The 16,950-nt window shown below is 40.2% G+C and overlaps 1 protein-coding gene across 4 annotated transcripts in view; it reads left to right on the top strand.

The window, feature by feature from the left end:
* The window catches only part of pde4ba (phosphodiesterase 4B, cAMP-specific a), an 832,714-nt gene extending 816,472 nt beyond the window's left edge, over nucleotides 1–16,242 (top strand). For all 4 annotated transcript variants that reach the window (XM_068037289.1, XM_068037290.1, XM_068037293.1 and 1 more), the window contains 5 exons: nucleotides 6,124–6,223; nucleotides 9,308–9,462; nucleotides 9,588–9,710; nucleotides 11,079–11,261; nucleotides 12,240–16,242. In XM_068037289.1, coding sequence (XP_067893390.1) covers nucleotides 6,124–6,223; nucleotides 9,308–9,462; nucleotides 9,588–9,710; nucleotides 11,079–11,261; nucleotides 12,240–12,629 — 951 coding nt within the window. In that variant the 3' untranslated portion in view covers nucleotides 12,630–16,242. The remainder of the gene's footprint in view (nucleotides 1–6,123; nucleotides 6,224–9,307; nucleotides 9,463–9,587; nucleotides 9,711–11,078; nucleotides 11,262–12,239) is intronic.
* The last annotated feature ends 708 nt before the right edge of the window (nucleotides 16,243–16,950 follow it).

Below are 16,950 nucleotides of genomic sequence, written 5' to 3'. Positions count from 1 at the left end.
AAACTCTAATTCAGTTAATGACTACGAGTACGCGACCATGCATACGCAGTAAACACACATGCACACAGTGACAGAAAAAGTAGAAGGAATAAAGGGGAAAAGTTTGAGGCAATATCTGGTAGTTATTTACGGTCCTTTAAGTTCAATGTGGAGTCTTTGGTTGCCGGTAAGTCCTGCTGTTTGTTGGGGCCCAGTACACGCTTCAATTTGTTTCGATGTAGGAGTTTTTTCTCTGTTTTAAGCGACTTCAGCGGGTCCGGAGGCTTGTGAGAAAGCAAGAGAGAGCCAGGCAGGAGAGAGGCTGTCTTGTTCCAGGTTCAGATGCAATCTGCAGTCTGACCCCAAACTGTCCTGTGTCTTGTTCAAAAAGCCTGGACCAGCCGGTTAGTCATGTGAGCAGCTGGCTTAACCACTCCTGTGTTTGTGGATTCCAAAGCTCTCAGTGGTGGTGCGGGGGGTGGCGCGTAGTGCAGTCTCCCATCCCAACAAGATGTGGATCACCATTGCCTAGCCCAATCTCGATTAATTGAATCAGTGAGCAATTCTTTTGTCTCTCCAAACATTGTCTCTTAGTATGCAAATGTCCTCCAGCCAAGTGTCTGGTGATCTCTTGTAAAACAAATCATTTCTTCACTCCAGCAACAGTTTAAAATTAATGTTTATATGACAAAATTAATGTGCCTCATTCTTAGCAGGTGGGGGTCTTCATGGCAATAGGTTAAGTGAGTGGGCAAGAATTTGGTAGTTGGAGTATAACTTGGGAAAATGTGAGGTTACCTACTTTGTTAGGAAGAATAGAAAAACTAAATATTATTTAAATGGCGAGAGATTACAGAATGCTGTGGTACAGAGGGATCTGGGTGTCTTTGTAATGTAAATGAATCACAAAAGGTTAGCAGCAGGTACAGCAAGTAATTAGGAAGGCAAATAGAATGTTGGCCTTTATTGCAAGGGGATGGAGTATAAAAGTAGGGAAGTCTTACTACAACTCTACAAGGCATTCGTGAGACAACACCTCGATTAATGTGTACAGTTTTGGTCTCCCTACTTAAGGAGGGATATACTTGCATTGGAAACAGTTCAGAGAAGATTCATTAGGTTGATTCCTGGAATGAAGGGGTTGTCTTAAGAGGAATGGTTGAGTAGGTTGGGCCTATACTCATTGGAGTTTAGAAGAATGAGAGATGATCTTATTGAAGCATAAAACATTCTGTGGGGGCTTGACAGAGTAGATGCTGAGAGGATGTTCTCCCTCGTGGGGAGAATATAGAACAAGGGGGCACAGTTTCAAAATAAGGGGTCTCCTTTTTAAGATAAGGAGGATTTTCTTCTCTCAGAGGGTCATCAATCTTTTGGAATTTTCTATCCAAGAGAGCAGTGGAGACTGGGTCATTGAATATATTTAAAGCTGAGTTAGATAGATGTTTCAGCTACAAGGGAGTCAAGGGTTTTGGGGGGACAGGCAATAAACTGGAGTTGAGGCCACAGTCAGATCAGCTGATCTTTTTGAATGGCAGAACAGGCTCCAAGGGGCCAGATGGCCTACTCCTGCTCCTATTTCTTATGCTCTTAAGTTTTCTCCCCACCTCTCCTGAGCCAATGGTTCATGCTCGAGGTTCATTTCCAAAATGGTGGTGGCTTTCTGGTATCTCACCCAAGTGACTAGCCTTTGTGTGTATGCCTGGATAGTGAGTGTTGGCAGGCTATTTACCATCACAACTAAACCGGATCCTGACTATTCCCAGTCTACACACATTCCAATAGGAATCATTGGATATAAATCAGAATACACACCCTGGTTGATGCCTCCACCCCCCCCCCCCCCCCACCCCACCTCCAAAGCCCAAGAACATTGAAGCTAATTGTAGTCCTCCCATCACTCACCTAGCTGAGATCACCTAATTCAACACAGAACAAGGGTAAAGCCTGAGACCTTCCAGGACTGTGTCATCCGGTAACACACAGGGTGCTGTATTTACCCACAGCTAAAAAGGAAACTCTTGGGTGATATATTTCAGCATAACTTCTAGTCCAGTGGAATCATTTTCCTCCAGCTAATAAGGACAGAGTAGAGAAAGTCATCAGTATCGTTCTGGGACTTGGGCTTGTTTACCCAAGACAAGGAAATGTCAGACATTACACATGAATTCTCGTGATTTAGAAAGCAATGCTGGCTGGAACTAATGTTCGTGTATGTCTGTGGGTATGTAAAATAAATATCTATAAAGACCTTCAAATGAAAAGTGAACATGGTTTTTAATTTATTACATTTCAGAGAATCTTTCAATAACAACCTATACCACTGAAAATGACATTACAACTGAAAAAAATCCATGAATGTTAGAAATTTGAAATAAAAGTAGAAAATGCTGGAAATGTACAGCATCTGAAAAAGAATAGATCACCATTTCATTTGGGATGCTTCGTCAGAACTATTCTAATGAAGGGCTCCGCTTGAAATGTTAACCTATGACTCTATTCCAGAACCTGACCTGCTACTTTAGGATTAGAATCCTGCTCCTATACTGGGAATTTTAATTTTACATTCAGCTAGTACTAGTTCATTCCTGTTGGCTCCCATCCAGCTCTGAATTCTACTCCCATGCCGCTGAATGATCTCTGTTTTACTGCTCTCCACTAACTCCACTCGTCCTTCAGAGCATCTCTGTCACTCTTCTCTAGGTTGGACTGGCTTCTAATGTTCCTGCTGCTGCTTCCAATCTTGTGTGCACCTCAGCTCCCTCCTTATCGGCACCGAACCTGTGGATTTATCTTACATCCTTCCCTGGTTCCCTGGACTTCATTCTTCTTGTCTTTGGGTTTCACTCTCACTGGTATGACTGATCCATTGATGTGCACGGCAAACACCTAAGGTCTCTATGGACCTCTACTGGAACCCCTGGATCAACCTGTGCTGGCTCATGGTTAACTCTCCATTCCTCCTTGGGCCTCTGATTCCACTGGACAATCTCTACTAGCACACCCATTGATACTCTACCTTGAGTGGCTTATGGATTTGTTTCCTCTGCACACAGTCTCTGAACCCAGACACTGGTTTGTGGATGCTCCAAGCTGATTCCACCCTGTCTGTAAGTCAACTTTATCTCATTATAGGAGCTCAGACTTCAACTTTTGGACTGTTTTCCTATTGTCTGCTCCCTGTCCTCTGTTTACGACCAGGATATTTTCCTCTAATCTGTCTCACGCCTACGAACCCTGAATTCCTGCTGTGTCTACTTGCATGTGCATATAGTTTGCCACAGCTGACCTGAGCCTACTACTTCTATCTCCTTTGCCCCCCACCTGTTCATCACTACTTTTCTAGCTTCCTACTTTCCTGCCACTATCCCTCACTTGAATCAACCTTAAGTATACCCACATCTACCCTCTGTACTTGCCTTAACAGCAAACCATCCATCAAGGCATCCATTACTGCCTAGTTATGAGCACTAACCACAACTGCCTTGTCCTCCTTTCTTGCTAACCTTCCCAGACAGTGCACCCACTGGTGGGCTAACCTCACCACTCTCCTCATGCAGCTCACCCCATCTGCTACTATCTCCTTGGACTCTGTCAGCAGATCAACTATCACCACCCTTTCCACATTACTTACCTGTTTATTTACTCTTAAACAAGGCTATTAACAATGGATGATTGAATTGATATCCTGGTTTTAACTGAAACCTGGACCACAGGTGGTGACATTTGGCCCCTTACTGAATCCTCCCCACCTGGCTATACTTTTCACCACCTGTCCTATCCAAACTGCTGCAGTGGTGGCATAGCCACACAAGTGCCAGGCAATGACTGTTTCCAACAAGAGAGAATCTGACGATCTCCCCTTGAAATTCAATGGCATTACCATTGCTGAATTCCCCCACTATCAACATCCTGTGGGTTACCATTGACCAGAAACTGAACTGGACCAACCATATAAGTACTGTAGCTACAACAGCAGGTCAGAGGCTGGGAATTCTATGGCGAGTGACTCCCCAAAGCCTGTCCACCATCTACAAGGCACAAGTCAGGAGTGTCCTGGAATATTCTCCACTTACCTGGATGAGTGCGGCTCCAAAACCACTCAACAAGCTCAACATCATCCAGCACGAAGCAGCCTGCTTGATTGGCACCCCAACCACCAACTTAAACATTCCCTCCCTCCACCAGCGACCCACAGTGGCAGCAATGTATACTATGTACAACATGCACTGTAGCAACTCACCAAGGCTCCTTCGACAGCACCTTCCAAACCCACGACCTCCACCACCAAGAAGAAAATGGGCACCCAGATGCATAGGAGCACCACCACCTGCAAGTTTCCCTCCAAGTCACACGCCATCCTGATATGGAACTATATCGCCGTTCCGTTACTGTTGCAGGATCAAAATCCTGGAACTCCCTTCCTAACAGCACTGTGGGTGTACCTACACCATAAGGACTGCAGTGGTTCAAGAAGGCAGCTTACCACCACCTTCTCAAAGGCAAAAAGGGATGGGCAATAAATGCTGGACTTGCCAGCGGTGCCCACATCCCATGAAAGAATTAAAAAAGCACCAAATTTCTCTTCGGCCTCTTTCTGCTACTCTTCTGGGACCTTCACCTCCTCCATGTGCCTCACCTTGTTCCACCGCACTTGCCTCTCCTTTATTACCCCTGCAAGCCCCAGTCCAAGTTTCTCACTGAAATTTTCTCACTCTGCACTATTATATCTAGAGTTCTCCAGGATATGTCCTTGGTCTTTCCTCTTCCCCATCTACATGCTGCTCCCTGGCAATATCATCCAAAGGCCTATTACATTCCACATGTGTATTGGTGATACCCAGCTCTACATCTTCATCACTTCTCTCAATTCCTCCACCGCCTTTGTGTTGTCAGACTGCTCGTCCAATGTCCAGTGATGGATGAGCTGCAGTTTTCTCCAGTTAAATATTGTGAAGATTGAAGTCATCATCTTCAGCTCCCACCACAAACTCCAGACCCTCATCACTAATTCTATCCCTCTCCATGGCTGCTGTCTCAGGTTGAACCAGACTGTTCGCAACCTCAGCATCTTATTTTGCCTTGAACGTCCAACTCCACACCCTCTCCAAAACTACAAAAAATCATCTACTTCAAATCCTGTGACACTGCCAGTCTCCACCCCTGCCTCAGGCCATCTGCTGGCATTATGCCTTTTGTCTCCTCAAGACTCATCTATTCCAATGCTCTCTTGGCCAGCATCCCACCCTCTACCCTCCATAAAATTCAGCTCATCCAAAACTCTGCTGCGCATATCCAATTCCACACCAAGTCCTGCTCACCCATCATCTTGTGCTCACTGATCTACATTGGTTTCTTGACTCCCAATGCCTTAAATTTACAACTCTCATCATTGTGTCTAAATCCCTTCATGGCCTCCCTCCCTTTTAATCTTCTGCAGCCCTCTGAGAATTCTTGTTCCTCTTGTACGTCCTGCATTCACTATGCACAGCCATCGGCAGCTAGGCCTTAAGCTCTGGAATTCCTTCAATAAGCCTCTCCAGCTTTCCATCTCCCACTTGTCCTTTAATATTAATGCTTGCTTTTTGGACTAAATTTTTAGTCACCCCTGCTAATATCTCCTTTGGCTCAGCATTTAATTTTATCTGATTACACTTCTGGCAAGTGCCTTGCAACACCTTTTGATGCAAGTCTTCAGCATAAATAGAAGTTGTTTAGATCCAAATTTAGGGGCATTCTGGGGACTAGTTAATATGAAATCAACACATAGTGTTATAAAGGTAATATCGGTCATGCTACTAGGATTTGTTCAAGTCAGCTTAGATTTTTTAAAATTTGACAGAACCAACATTTTTTACTCAGGCAGTTTTTTTTAATTTGAGGGTATCATCATATTTTCTTTTACTCCATGAATTTTCTTCTCTGGTCTTCCTGAATTAGGTAGTAACCAGGCCTCCATCAGTGCCACTCTGAGCTATGAGGAAGTGCGTAAGAGCATTTCCCAGGGAGGGCTCTCCCTCTGGTCTATAATCTTTGCAAGGTAGTGTTTGATGAGAAATAGATTAAGGATTTTTATTGGTTGATGTGCAATTATTTCTGTCTTTCATGATTCATTCACATTTGTTTAATGTTTCTCTTTTCCAGGCAGTGTTCACAGACCTCGAGATTCTTGCTGCAATTTTTGCAGCTGCAATCCATGATGTGGATCATCCTGGTGTCTCCAATCAGTTTTTAATTAACACCAGTAAGTATGCTGATTATCAAATGGATGAGCACTAATTTCATAACAAATTGCAAACATCCCATTGTTTATTTGGTATTCATTTTTTTATTTTTATGCATTTTTCTCCCATTTGGAATTGGAAGTTACCTGCTATCTAACTGATTTCTGATTGGATTTTAAATTTCTCAAAAATCACCACATGTCGTTTGTTTTTTCTTTGCTCATGTATTTTACCCAATCCCTATCTGTCCTGAAGGCATTGACTCCTTGCTGGGATATGATTCCACAGGCATCAGGTGTCTTTGCTGAAGTAACCATTTTTCATGTATGAACCATCACTAAGTGCCAACTGTGGAGGAGCATCACAGCTAAGCCCTCTCTGATCCTTGCCCAACTTTAAGGAGCAGAGAAATCATTTTCTTTTTTCTCCTGGTGGGACATAGATTCATTTGGACATTAGCTGAGTAAAGATTGAATGGCCTGCTGACTTTCACTGTCTGGGTCCACACATGTAGAATAATTATTTTCTCAAGATCTGGCTGGTGCAAGTGCAACCAGACTTCAGTATAGATTAGTAGATGAGGAGGAGCAGATTATAGCATGGAAAACAATTTTTTTGTTCTACTTATCATGTACTATGTGCTTCAGAAATTGGGTGAATGTTTGTCAGGGTGGGTTGCATAAAATAAATCACTCATGTATCAATAGATAGAACTCACTCATACCTATGGTGTGAAAACTCTTACCCATAATTGTGTTCCAATGGAGTAATTTGGGTCAGTGCTTTGCACCAGGAGGGCATTTCTTAAATTTCTTCCACTCATTCCTCATCCAAAAGATGTAACTCCTCACTGGTCTACAGTTCAATAGACTTTAGATATTCTCCATTACCTTGCCCAGTTGTCGTCATGCACATCGTCATGAACCTTCATTTTGAACATTGAAAGGCTATTTATTCTCCTCTCCTTAACCGTGGCTTAATTAAGCTAATTTTAGCACCTCTATTGCAGTCTCAGCTGGCATGAGCCATTTCAGCACAAAACAGAAATCAAACCTGGAACTTCCCTTGTCTCTATTGCTGAGATACTAACTGAAAAACCATACTAAGCTTTGAGAAATCAAAAACATTACTTTTAAAGCAGATATTTATTTTTCCAGTTGCGTGAAACCACTGCAACTGTGGTCTCAGCATTTTCTTAACCTCGCATGGTTGTGTAAAAGATATTAAATGTTAAATATTACTGTTACTCTATCATATGATTGACTGTAATATATTTGAAATGAACTGTCACACCCTAATTTACATCATATTCAGAGCAATCTTTGAAATATGCCTTTCTTGGAGCAGTGTTGATGGTCAATCTCCCAACATCTAGTTTTGGACTTGACCAAAAATAACAAACTTGCCCTCAATCTAATAAGGAAACTAAGAAACATGGAATAAGCAAAGACAATTGAGCTCGTACCACAAACTGTGTACAATCTATTCCGTCATGGACACTAGCCACTCAGTCTGTACATCATTGCATCAGTGTGCATTGTCACCATCGTATCATATTCTTTTAAGTAGTGAAGTAAGTTTTGATCGCTACATTGTGTGTAGAATTTTTTTTATATAATTGAAAGATTGTGAAAAATAGTTTTAAAAATTATAAAACATTAACTTCTGGAACATTATTGATTTTGCAAAGAAGATCTTTAATTGGGATCATTTATGTGTCGCACTTATATGGATTTGCCATTTATTGTGTTAGTAAATTACTGTTTCTGTGCTCCAGTTCTCTCTGTTTTAACACCTGGTGGCTGCTGTGAGTCATTTTGTGTAGGTGGAGTGAGCAATAAAAAATGAATATCTTCAAGTTAGATCCAAGTGGGCTTAGTTTATAAAGGAATCTGTTAAAATTCATCATTTTTTATGCTTACAATGTTGCATTAATCCCTTTCTAAAGTAGAATCAATCAAGCAGTGTTTCCAATAAATAAAATTTTTTGTCCCTGGTGAGTTGCATCAATCCCGAGGGAATTTCATCCTCCTCTTCTCTTCTAATCTTCCTCTATCTTTGGCCTCCTTGTCTCGAGAGACAATGGGTAAGCACCTAGAGGTGGTCAGTGGTTTGTGAAGCAGCGCCTGGAGTGGCTATAAAGGCCAATTCTAGAGTGACAGACTTTTCCACAGGTGCTGCAGATAAAATTGGTTGTCGGGGCTGTTACACAGTTGGCTCTCCCCTTGCGCTTCTGTCTTTTTTCCTGCCAACTGCTAAGTCTCTTCGACTCGCCACACTTTAGCCCCACCTTTATGGCTGCCCATGGTGCCTATATTAAGGTACAGACGCACAGGTGCCAACCAGCTTTCTGAACCTTTTCCAGTTGGACATTATTTACATGTTAGCCTAGATGGGTTAATATCAACAAGCTTACTTGGCTATTGTGATCCTTATCCTACCTCACCCAACATCCAATTTAGCACCTTCCAGCAAGTTGGTTATCAGGAGTGAGAGCTCTAGCTTTCCCACCTCCTGCTCTCCTACCCATGACCCCCCAACTCTGTCCAGAGACCTGAGGGCAACTGTCACACGCCTACCACCATCTAGTGAGATCAGTTATCCCAGCACAGGCCAGGAATCCAACCTCAGTGTTGATTGAGCTTTTTGTTTATACAACTCCTGAGATGTGCTATTATCACAGAATAAGAATGAACATTTGAATTATTAAAAATTAATATTTTTTCCAACGGTGCTGAAACTATTTTTCCCCGAGGACAGGTATCATTAGACCATGCACCTAAGCTGAAAGGCTGAGTAGGGTGATCTGCCCAGAGTGCTGCTTTACAGCTAATAGTTAGGAATCACTTAACCATAAGTCTGACTTCTGTTCTCTCTTCCTCTTTCACCTATTGAGCAGAGCCTCTTGTAAATTCAGTAGAGGGAGAGGGGCAGCATTTTACTTGTGTCACTCCATCTGTAATGTTGCATGCCAGTGCTTTAATGCACCGCACTGATTCTTTCAACAAAACGTGTTACCTAATTCACATAGAATCAACAACAGATGGGGCCTTTAAGCTTCTTTTCACAATCTACACTGTGTTTTCTTTTCCCTGTTATTTCAGATTCTGAATTAGCACTGATGTACAACGACGAGTCTGTGTTAGAAAATCACCATCTGGCTGTAGGTTTTAAGCTTCTGCAGGAAGACTCCTGTGACATTTTTCAGAATCTCACCAAGAAACAGCGGCAGATGCTGAGAAAGATGGTTATTGAGATGGTAAGCAAGCAGGTCTATGGGCCTGGTGCTGAAAATTGACAAATAATCAGGTCTTTGCATTTGTTTAAGCATAAATGAAACTTGCATTAATTTGTTAAAATCTTCAATATTCTTCTCCCTTCTAGGTGTTAGCCACTGACATGTCAAAACACATGACCTTATTAGCAGACCTCAAGACCATGGTGGAAACAAAGAAAGTGACAAGTTCAGGCGTTTTACTACTTGACAATTACACAGATAGAATACAGGTGTGTAACATGATGCACAGCACTCAGGATGGCTGTGCTGTGAAGGATATATAGTATGGACCATAAAAACAACTGATTGGTAGCAGCCACAGAAATCAACTGTCCTCCTTTTACCCTGAATATACTCATTAGGCAATGGTAGTATAAACCTACTAATCCAGCAAAATGAGTTGATTTGTTGCTTTTATACAAAACCGTACCACAGGCTCCCCTGGTATGCAACCAGGTCAATTTTTAAATTCTGGGCTTTTAACTGGTTAGAAAGCAGACTTTTAAGACAGTTTTCAGCAAGCAAAACATTTTCTTTAAAATATCTTAGCTCTGAAATGGAAGGTGCAGCCAGAATAACAGGAAAGTGGAAGATTTGAAATCTAATCCTTAAAGGACTAAAGGTTAATAAATTATAGAAGATAGCTTTCAAATAGGTTTTAAAGAAATGAAATAAAGTTTTAGATAATAAAAATTGTTCATAGAGTTGAAGAGTTACAAGGACAAAGCAAGCAGTATTAATGTGTAATTGATTGACTTGTACTTGAAATTGTATTCTTAAGGCTTGTTTAGTACTTTGCATGATAAAGCTATCCCTAATTTTTGAATAGTTTTACTGTTAGTTTTTTATGTCAGTGTCACAATGCAAGGGATCAAAACTAATGAAAATCGCAGCCCAGGAAGAAACATACTGACCCATTTCCTCCAAGACTGCCCATTTCCTAGGCACAAAGCTTAAGTAAAAAGGGTAAAGACCAAGATTGCTTGACCTCCAGTTGTTTCTTTTATTGCCCCAGGATTTCTGAGGTTTACCAGGGAGGAGATTGGGATGAGTGGTGGGGGGGTGGCAGTGGGGGGGTTGTGTGGGGGAATTGCAAAGCTTGCCAGCACAGGGATGCCTAGAATAAATAGCACTATAGATTCATCCCTGTCTCCTGATGATTGAAAGTTGAACAGGGTACCTGGGACGGGTTGAAGATTTCAATCCAGGTTAGGATCACAATTTGTCTTATCTCTTTCTCCTCCCGCCAGGATGTTGAGGATCAAAGTGAGACCTTCTGACTGGCAATTTCTGGCAGCAGGTAGAAAGTTCCAATATTTGAGGCATGGTACATAACTGGAAGCCTGAGAAGCCAGCATCTCTATCTAGTTTTCCTGCTCCTGCCAGGAGAGAGTCTGCACTAAGTACCCTTGGCCCAAGTCAGGAGATCCCAGTGATCCTGGGGCTGAAGAGGAATTTTGGATGTGTTGCTCCTGTTGAGCATTATAGCAGAGGAGGTCCAGGAAAACCTGCCTATAATAATGGTGTTATTTCCAGATAATTCTGTGATTTGGTATTTTGGAAGCTTCTTAACAAGTCTCCTGTTACTTTGGTTCCAGGTTCTTCGTAACATGGTGCACTGTGCCGATCTGAGCAATCCCACAAAGTCTCTGGAGCTGTACAGGCAGTGGACAGATCGAATCATGGATGAATTCTTTCACCAGGGAGACAAAGAACGGGAACGAGGCATGGAAATCAGCCCAATGTGTGACAAACACACAGCAATAGTTGAAAAATCCCAGGTAGGTGATAACTACTGTAGTTGTCAAGCAAAGAGTTAAAAACCTGTGTGGGCTCTTTTATTATTAGCGTAACTTCCTTGCTTTTGTACTCTATGCCTCTATTTATTAAGCAAAGGATTCCATTTGCTTTATTTAACAGCTTTAGCAACTTGTCCTACCGTCTTCAAAGATTTGCATGTCTAAACCCCCAGGTTTCTCTGATCCTGCATTCTTCCTATAATATGGTACCATTTAGTTTACATTGCCTCTCCACTTTCTTTTTTTCTGAAATGCATCACTTCACACTTCCCCTGCATTAAATCTCATCTTCCACGTGTCTGTCTGTGTCCTCCTGATGTTTGTTGCTATCCTCCTCATGGTTTGCTACATTTCCAAGTTCTGTGTCATTTGTAAACTTTGAAATTATGCCCAGTGTACCCAAGTCCAAGTCATCAAAATGTATAAAAAAGAGCAGTGGTCCTAATACTGATCCCTGGGTGGCATGGCTGTATGCTTCCCTCCAGTCTGAAAAACAACTGTTCACCACTACCCTCTGCTTTCTGTGATATAGTGAGAAACTGGGTTAGGTGTCATTGATTTATGAAAAGGGACTGTCATGGTTTGTCTTCCGCATCTGTTCTTAAAACAATCTTTTGTTATCTGTACATTTGACTTGTCTGCTGTTCTCCCTGCTCCCCCTTTGGTCATTCCTATAAAGAATGCTTTTGCCTGACTATGTTGTGATGACAAATTCTAACTGAAACGATAAGCTGGCATTCTCCCTTCAATACTTATAGACCTGCATTTCTGCGTTTTATTTTACACTCTAAGCAAATCATTTAAATACAAATAATGTGTAATCAAAGTGCAGTTGTTATACTCTGGTTCTTTTGGAATATTTATAGATTTATCTTGTGAACATATGGAATTAATTTTACTTTAATTGGCTTGTTTAGAGACTGTGGTAAATAATATTTTTACATCAATCTTTTTGCCTAGGTTGGATTCATTGACTACATTGCACATCCTTTATGGGAAACATGGGCTGACCTTGTTCATCCTGATGCTCAGGATATACTAGACACATTAGAGGACAATAGGAATTGGTATCAGAGCATGATCCCCCAGAGCCCATCCCCTTCCCCTGACGAGCAGGAGAAAGAAGGACAGTATTCCACTGAAAAATTCCAGTTTGAACTCACGCTAGAAGAAGATGAAGATTCAGAAGGGACTGAGAAAGAGGAAACAAGTCAGGGGGAAGAGGACAGCAGTTGTCAGAGTTGTGAAACAAAGATATTTGTTGCACTGGAGTCAGAAAACCAGGAGACTGAGGTCGAAGAGGCACAAGCGGATCCCCTCATTGAAGACACATCACCTGTAGATACGTAAATACTCTACATAAGTGGACATTTACTTATTGTCACATGCACAAACTATCTGTAGGGGAAAAACCTATGATGTTGGTTTTAAACCCAAGGTTTTGCAAACGAAAGCTTACCACTCTGGTTCAGATGATGAACTACCATTGACGGCAAGATTGGAGGGCCAAGGGTAGATCAAACATTTAGGAGTTATGAAATATGGGCTTAATTGTAAGCCATGTTTATTTGAAACTGGTGGACAAAAGCCGTCCAAGATTTAACTGGGGATGAGCATGCAAATGAATGACACAGCACTGAGAGATTTTGTACTGCAAGACACTGAAACTGTATGACAGTCTCAACAATATGAACTAGCTTTTCATGTAGGAAACTGTTCTTTGTTCAGTAAATTATGTCTTAGGACTGTGTGCCTTTTGAAAAATGTTTTCTGTCCTTCCAAAAGTGTTTTATTTAATTGAACACGATTTACTAAAGTCCTAACAGAACTTTTCTACATATAAAGAACAGTGCACGAACAAATCCATTTATAATTCTTTCCAAAATTAAGAGAAATCAGAATTAAGTCTTCCGGTTCCTTTCAGACAGAATGGCAATACCTTACAGTTACCTGCAAACTGCTTTTAAAAATGTATTCTTTGGTGCATCTTTACTTCGAAAGGGACAAACAGTTCATAGCCTATTTTAAAAGTATCCAAAAAAAAATTTCAGTAGTAAAAACATTTTCTGTTTTATACCTAGCTTTTTTAAAAATAAAACTTTGGGAGATTTTAAGTACATTGTCACAGTCCTCCTATGAGAAAAGGCAAGTTAACATTGCTTAATAATGAAAGTTTGATGATCTAACAGCAATGTGAAGAAATTGACTCCTTAAAATGTAATTAAATGGTAAGTGATATCCCCAAGTCACCTATTCTGCAGTTAAAAGGGTATAGGTGAATAGATCGGGTGGTTCAATAGGTTTGAACACAGCTTTTCACATCTAGGGCATGAGTTTGAACCCAGCTCAGCCTGATGGGTTGAAAGTCTCCTCTGTTTGCTGGGTCTTAAGTGATGTGAATTTGGGGTAATCTCAACTCTGCCATGGACTCAGCATAAAATTACTGACAAGTCCAGAGATTTGGGTCCAAATTGGCAAGTTCACTCTGAGAGGCCATTGAAATGGTTGGTTTGGGAAATTAAAAGATTTTCAAGATCACACAGATGAGGGAGATCATTCAACTTATTTTAGGTCATTCATTCAGAAGAATAAAAATGTGTGCTGCCCCCTCTCCCCATCATGACACTTAACTTACTCTTAAAACATTCATTTTAGTGCAGTTGAGGATGTCCTTCTGAGGCCATGGTTGAGGCCTCCTGTTTAGACAAAGAAAAGGGCGATTTCCTGTTTTATACTTGGTTAGAAATGTTTAATAATTTGGGTGCCTGAAATGGGATAGTGTTGTATTTTCCAGAACTGAAGTCCCTATCTTGATAAATGCACAAATATTAATGAAAAAGAAACAGTAGAGACAATATGCTGCTTCTACCTTTTATATATCAACTGAACCAAACTCAACTAATGAGGTCTATATTTGCATTATATTCCTTTTTTCACATTTCTCTAATATTTCTTAATTCTCCGCTGGAAACATTCTGCAATGGCATTTATGTGTTGCCATGACAATTTCCAGCTTTGCAAAATGGATAAATTGCTGAGAGCTGGGACTTCCTCGATGTAAAGACACAATTTTCATAAACAATTTTTATAATTTATTGTGTTACTATGAGCTGTTTGATTCCAGTTTATTAGTTGGCATAAAATTTCTTAATTCCTTCAGAACAGAACTTCTTGTTTTTTTACATCATAAATATATGCTGGAAAATTATTCATTAGTAATACTTATTAACATTAATAAAGTGAAACAAATTATTCTTGTAATTTTGATTCAATTAAATTCAATTTCTGATAATTATTACAGTGCAGGGAGGGAGTGGTATGTAGTGAATATTTTTTCTTTCTGTTCTTCAAAATGAAAACTGCAGGATTGGAGGTGGTTTCAGCTCTTTGGTTTCATACATTTTCATTACTGCACCTCTAAAACAGACTTATATTTATGAACATTGTATGATCTTGTAGGCCAAGAACCCAAAACACCCCGTGACCAATAACTAAAACAGCGAATGCTGGAAATACTTTACAAATAACTTTACAAAGTCACACTCGGTTGGGGAGCTTTACCCATTAGGAGCATACATCAGAACAATGATGGACAATTTCCATCTATTAAAATTAATATTCACTCCACGTGATAGAGGTTCTCCCTCTCCCAAATGTTAGTTTGTAAAACTGAGGCTCCTAATTTTTACTGAAAGCAATGTTTCGAATTCCCGATGCTTATTCAGCATTTAACTTTAAAGCAGGTCCGGAAGCATCTGTGGAGAGGGAATGTTCTGATGAAAAGTCATCAATCTGAATCGTTAAGGCTGTTTCTCTCTCCACAGATGCTGTCAGACCTGCCAAGTGTTTCCAGCATTTACTGTTTTATTTCAATTTCCAGCATCCACATATTTTGCTTCTGTCTCCATTAATGTTAGACATGATCATCTACATTTTTAAAATGCCTCTTCAGAGGGAACTATATTTCACTGGATAGTCACATCATTCAAGGCCATTAGTTGGCTCACCAATGCCTTGCAGACATCCCTTGTTCTTCTGTTAATACTTTAAAACCACTGCCCATTGTTCCTATTCATGATGTTACAGTCCAAGAAAAACAAAGTGTCGAACTGCAGTCTGCTTCTAACACAATTTTAAAACACAAAACATGGCAACAAGAGTTTATATTGGGAGACATTAGTGAGCATTTAAATATCTTTAAGTGTATCAGGTAGGACTATGAGACCATTCACTTGAATGCACCTATCCTTTAATTTATTTAAATGTATTTAAATTCTTTTATGTCAGTTTATATTTTTTGTTTTGCGTGCCATCCTTTGTACAACACTGCTAACTACATTCTTAGAGCATGCCCATTTCTATTTAGAACCACATATTTATATCATGTACATACTGTAATGTTTATTGTAAATTATTAATTTATGCATTAACATTGCCTATAAAGTGGTGGTGTTACTGTGTAGAAAATTCCAGGTGAGAGTTCTCCTCTTCTTACCATTGTTTTTTATTGTTGTGTAATATAGTATAACCTGAACAGTAGTGATAAAGAGACATATGGAACCCAGAAATCACAGATATTTGTGTCAAGACTTTTTCAGTTATCTAAACTAATCCATCACAGATTACAGTCTAAAACTATTTAATGTGCAACTGTGAAGCAATGTCTGAGATAACTGTTATGAACTTAAAGCTACAAAACAAAAATTAATTGCAGCCTGATGTCAGTATCTTGTAAACTACATTTAAGCTTTTGGTCTAAATTGTGTTGAAAACGGTTTAGCAGATTGGAATGTCTGCATGAGTAATGGGTTTATATGTCTGTTAAACATTGCAATGTTTCAGGTGGCGATTTCCTTAATGTTTTCTCAGTCTCACACAATGTATGGTATAGTATTGTATATTGTGTTCAGAAACCTTTTAAGAGATTTTTTATATGAAGCGATTAAACAAAAGCATGGATATATTTTATGTTCTTTCAATTTTATTGCATTTTCAAAGTTATTAAATAGCACCATTGGTGTTTTTGCACTCCATAAGTATAATGCTATATATTTTCATTATTTTGCACCAGAACAAGACTTTCTTTTATTTTTCCAATCTCTGTCTTAATGGTAGTGTCTTGTAGAGGGGTTTGATTCTATGGGAACTTGCATTCCTCCAGTAGCTCACTCAAACGGCCATTCTTCATGTGAACCTAAACAGTGAATGTCATCAAGGTATTAGGCCATGGAAGCAACATAACTAAACCCCCTACTGATATCCACGCACACATTCCAGCATGTGTCACTGGATAGTGATCAGGAGCAGGAAAACTGGCTGATTTTTCCACTCTGTAGCCCTGGGTTATTACTGGCATTTTTAACACCTTTACTTAAATCCTTACTAAGATCAGTTAACTAAGAAGAGACCAAAGATTGAAACTCGTAGTTCTTGTCAGTGACTTAATTCTTAGTTCTACGTAATGGTTTTACCAACTTAACCATTGAGGAATCCTTTTCAACTACTTAGAAAGTATTCATCCTGTTTCCCCTCCGTTTATCTGTTCCTGGAGGATAGAAACAGACAATACACTCACGCACAACAAAACTCCAGAGATTTGAGGGGTTGCCACGCAAGGCTCAAGCACACACACAAAATCCTCCGGCCCAAACAGGTCAGCATTAGGGGAATT

The sequence above is a fragment of the Heterodontus francisci genome, chromosome 8, assembly GCF_036365525.1.
Source record: "Heterodontus francisci isolate sHetFra1 chromosome 8, sHetFra1.hap1, whole genome shotgun sequence".
Classification (NCBI taxonomy): Eukaryota; Metazoa; Chordata; class Chondrichthyes; order Heterodontiformes; family Heterodontidae; genus Heterodontus; species Heterodontus francisci.
The sequence above is the reverse complement of the archived record's forward strand: the minus strand, read 5'-3'. Positions and strand labels throughout refer to the sequence as shown.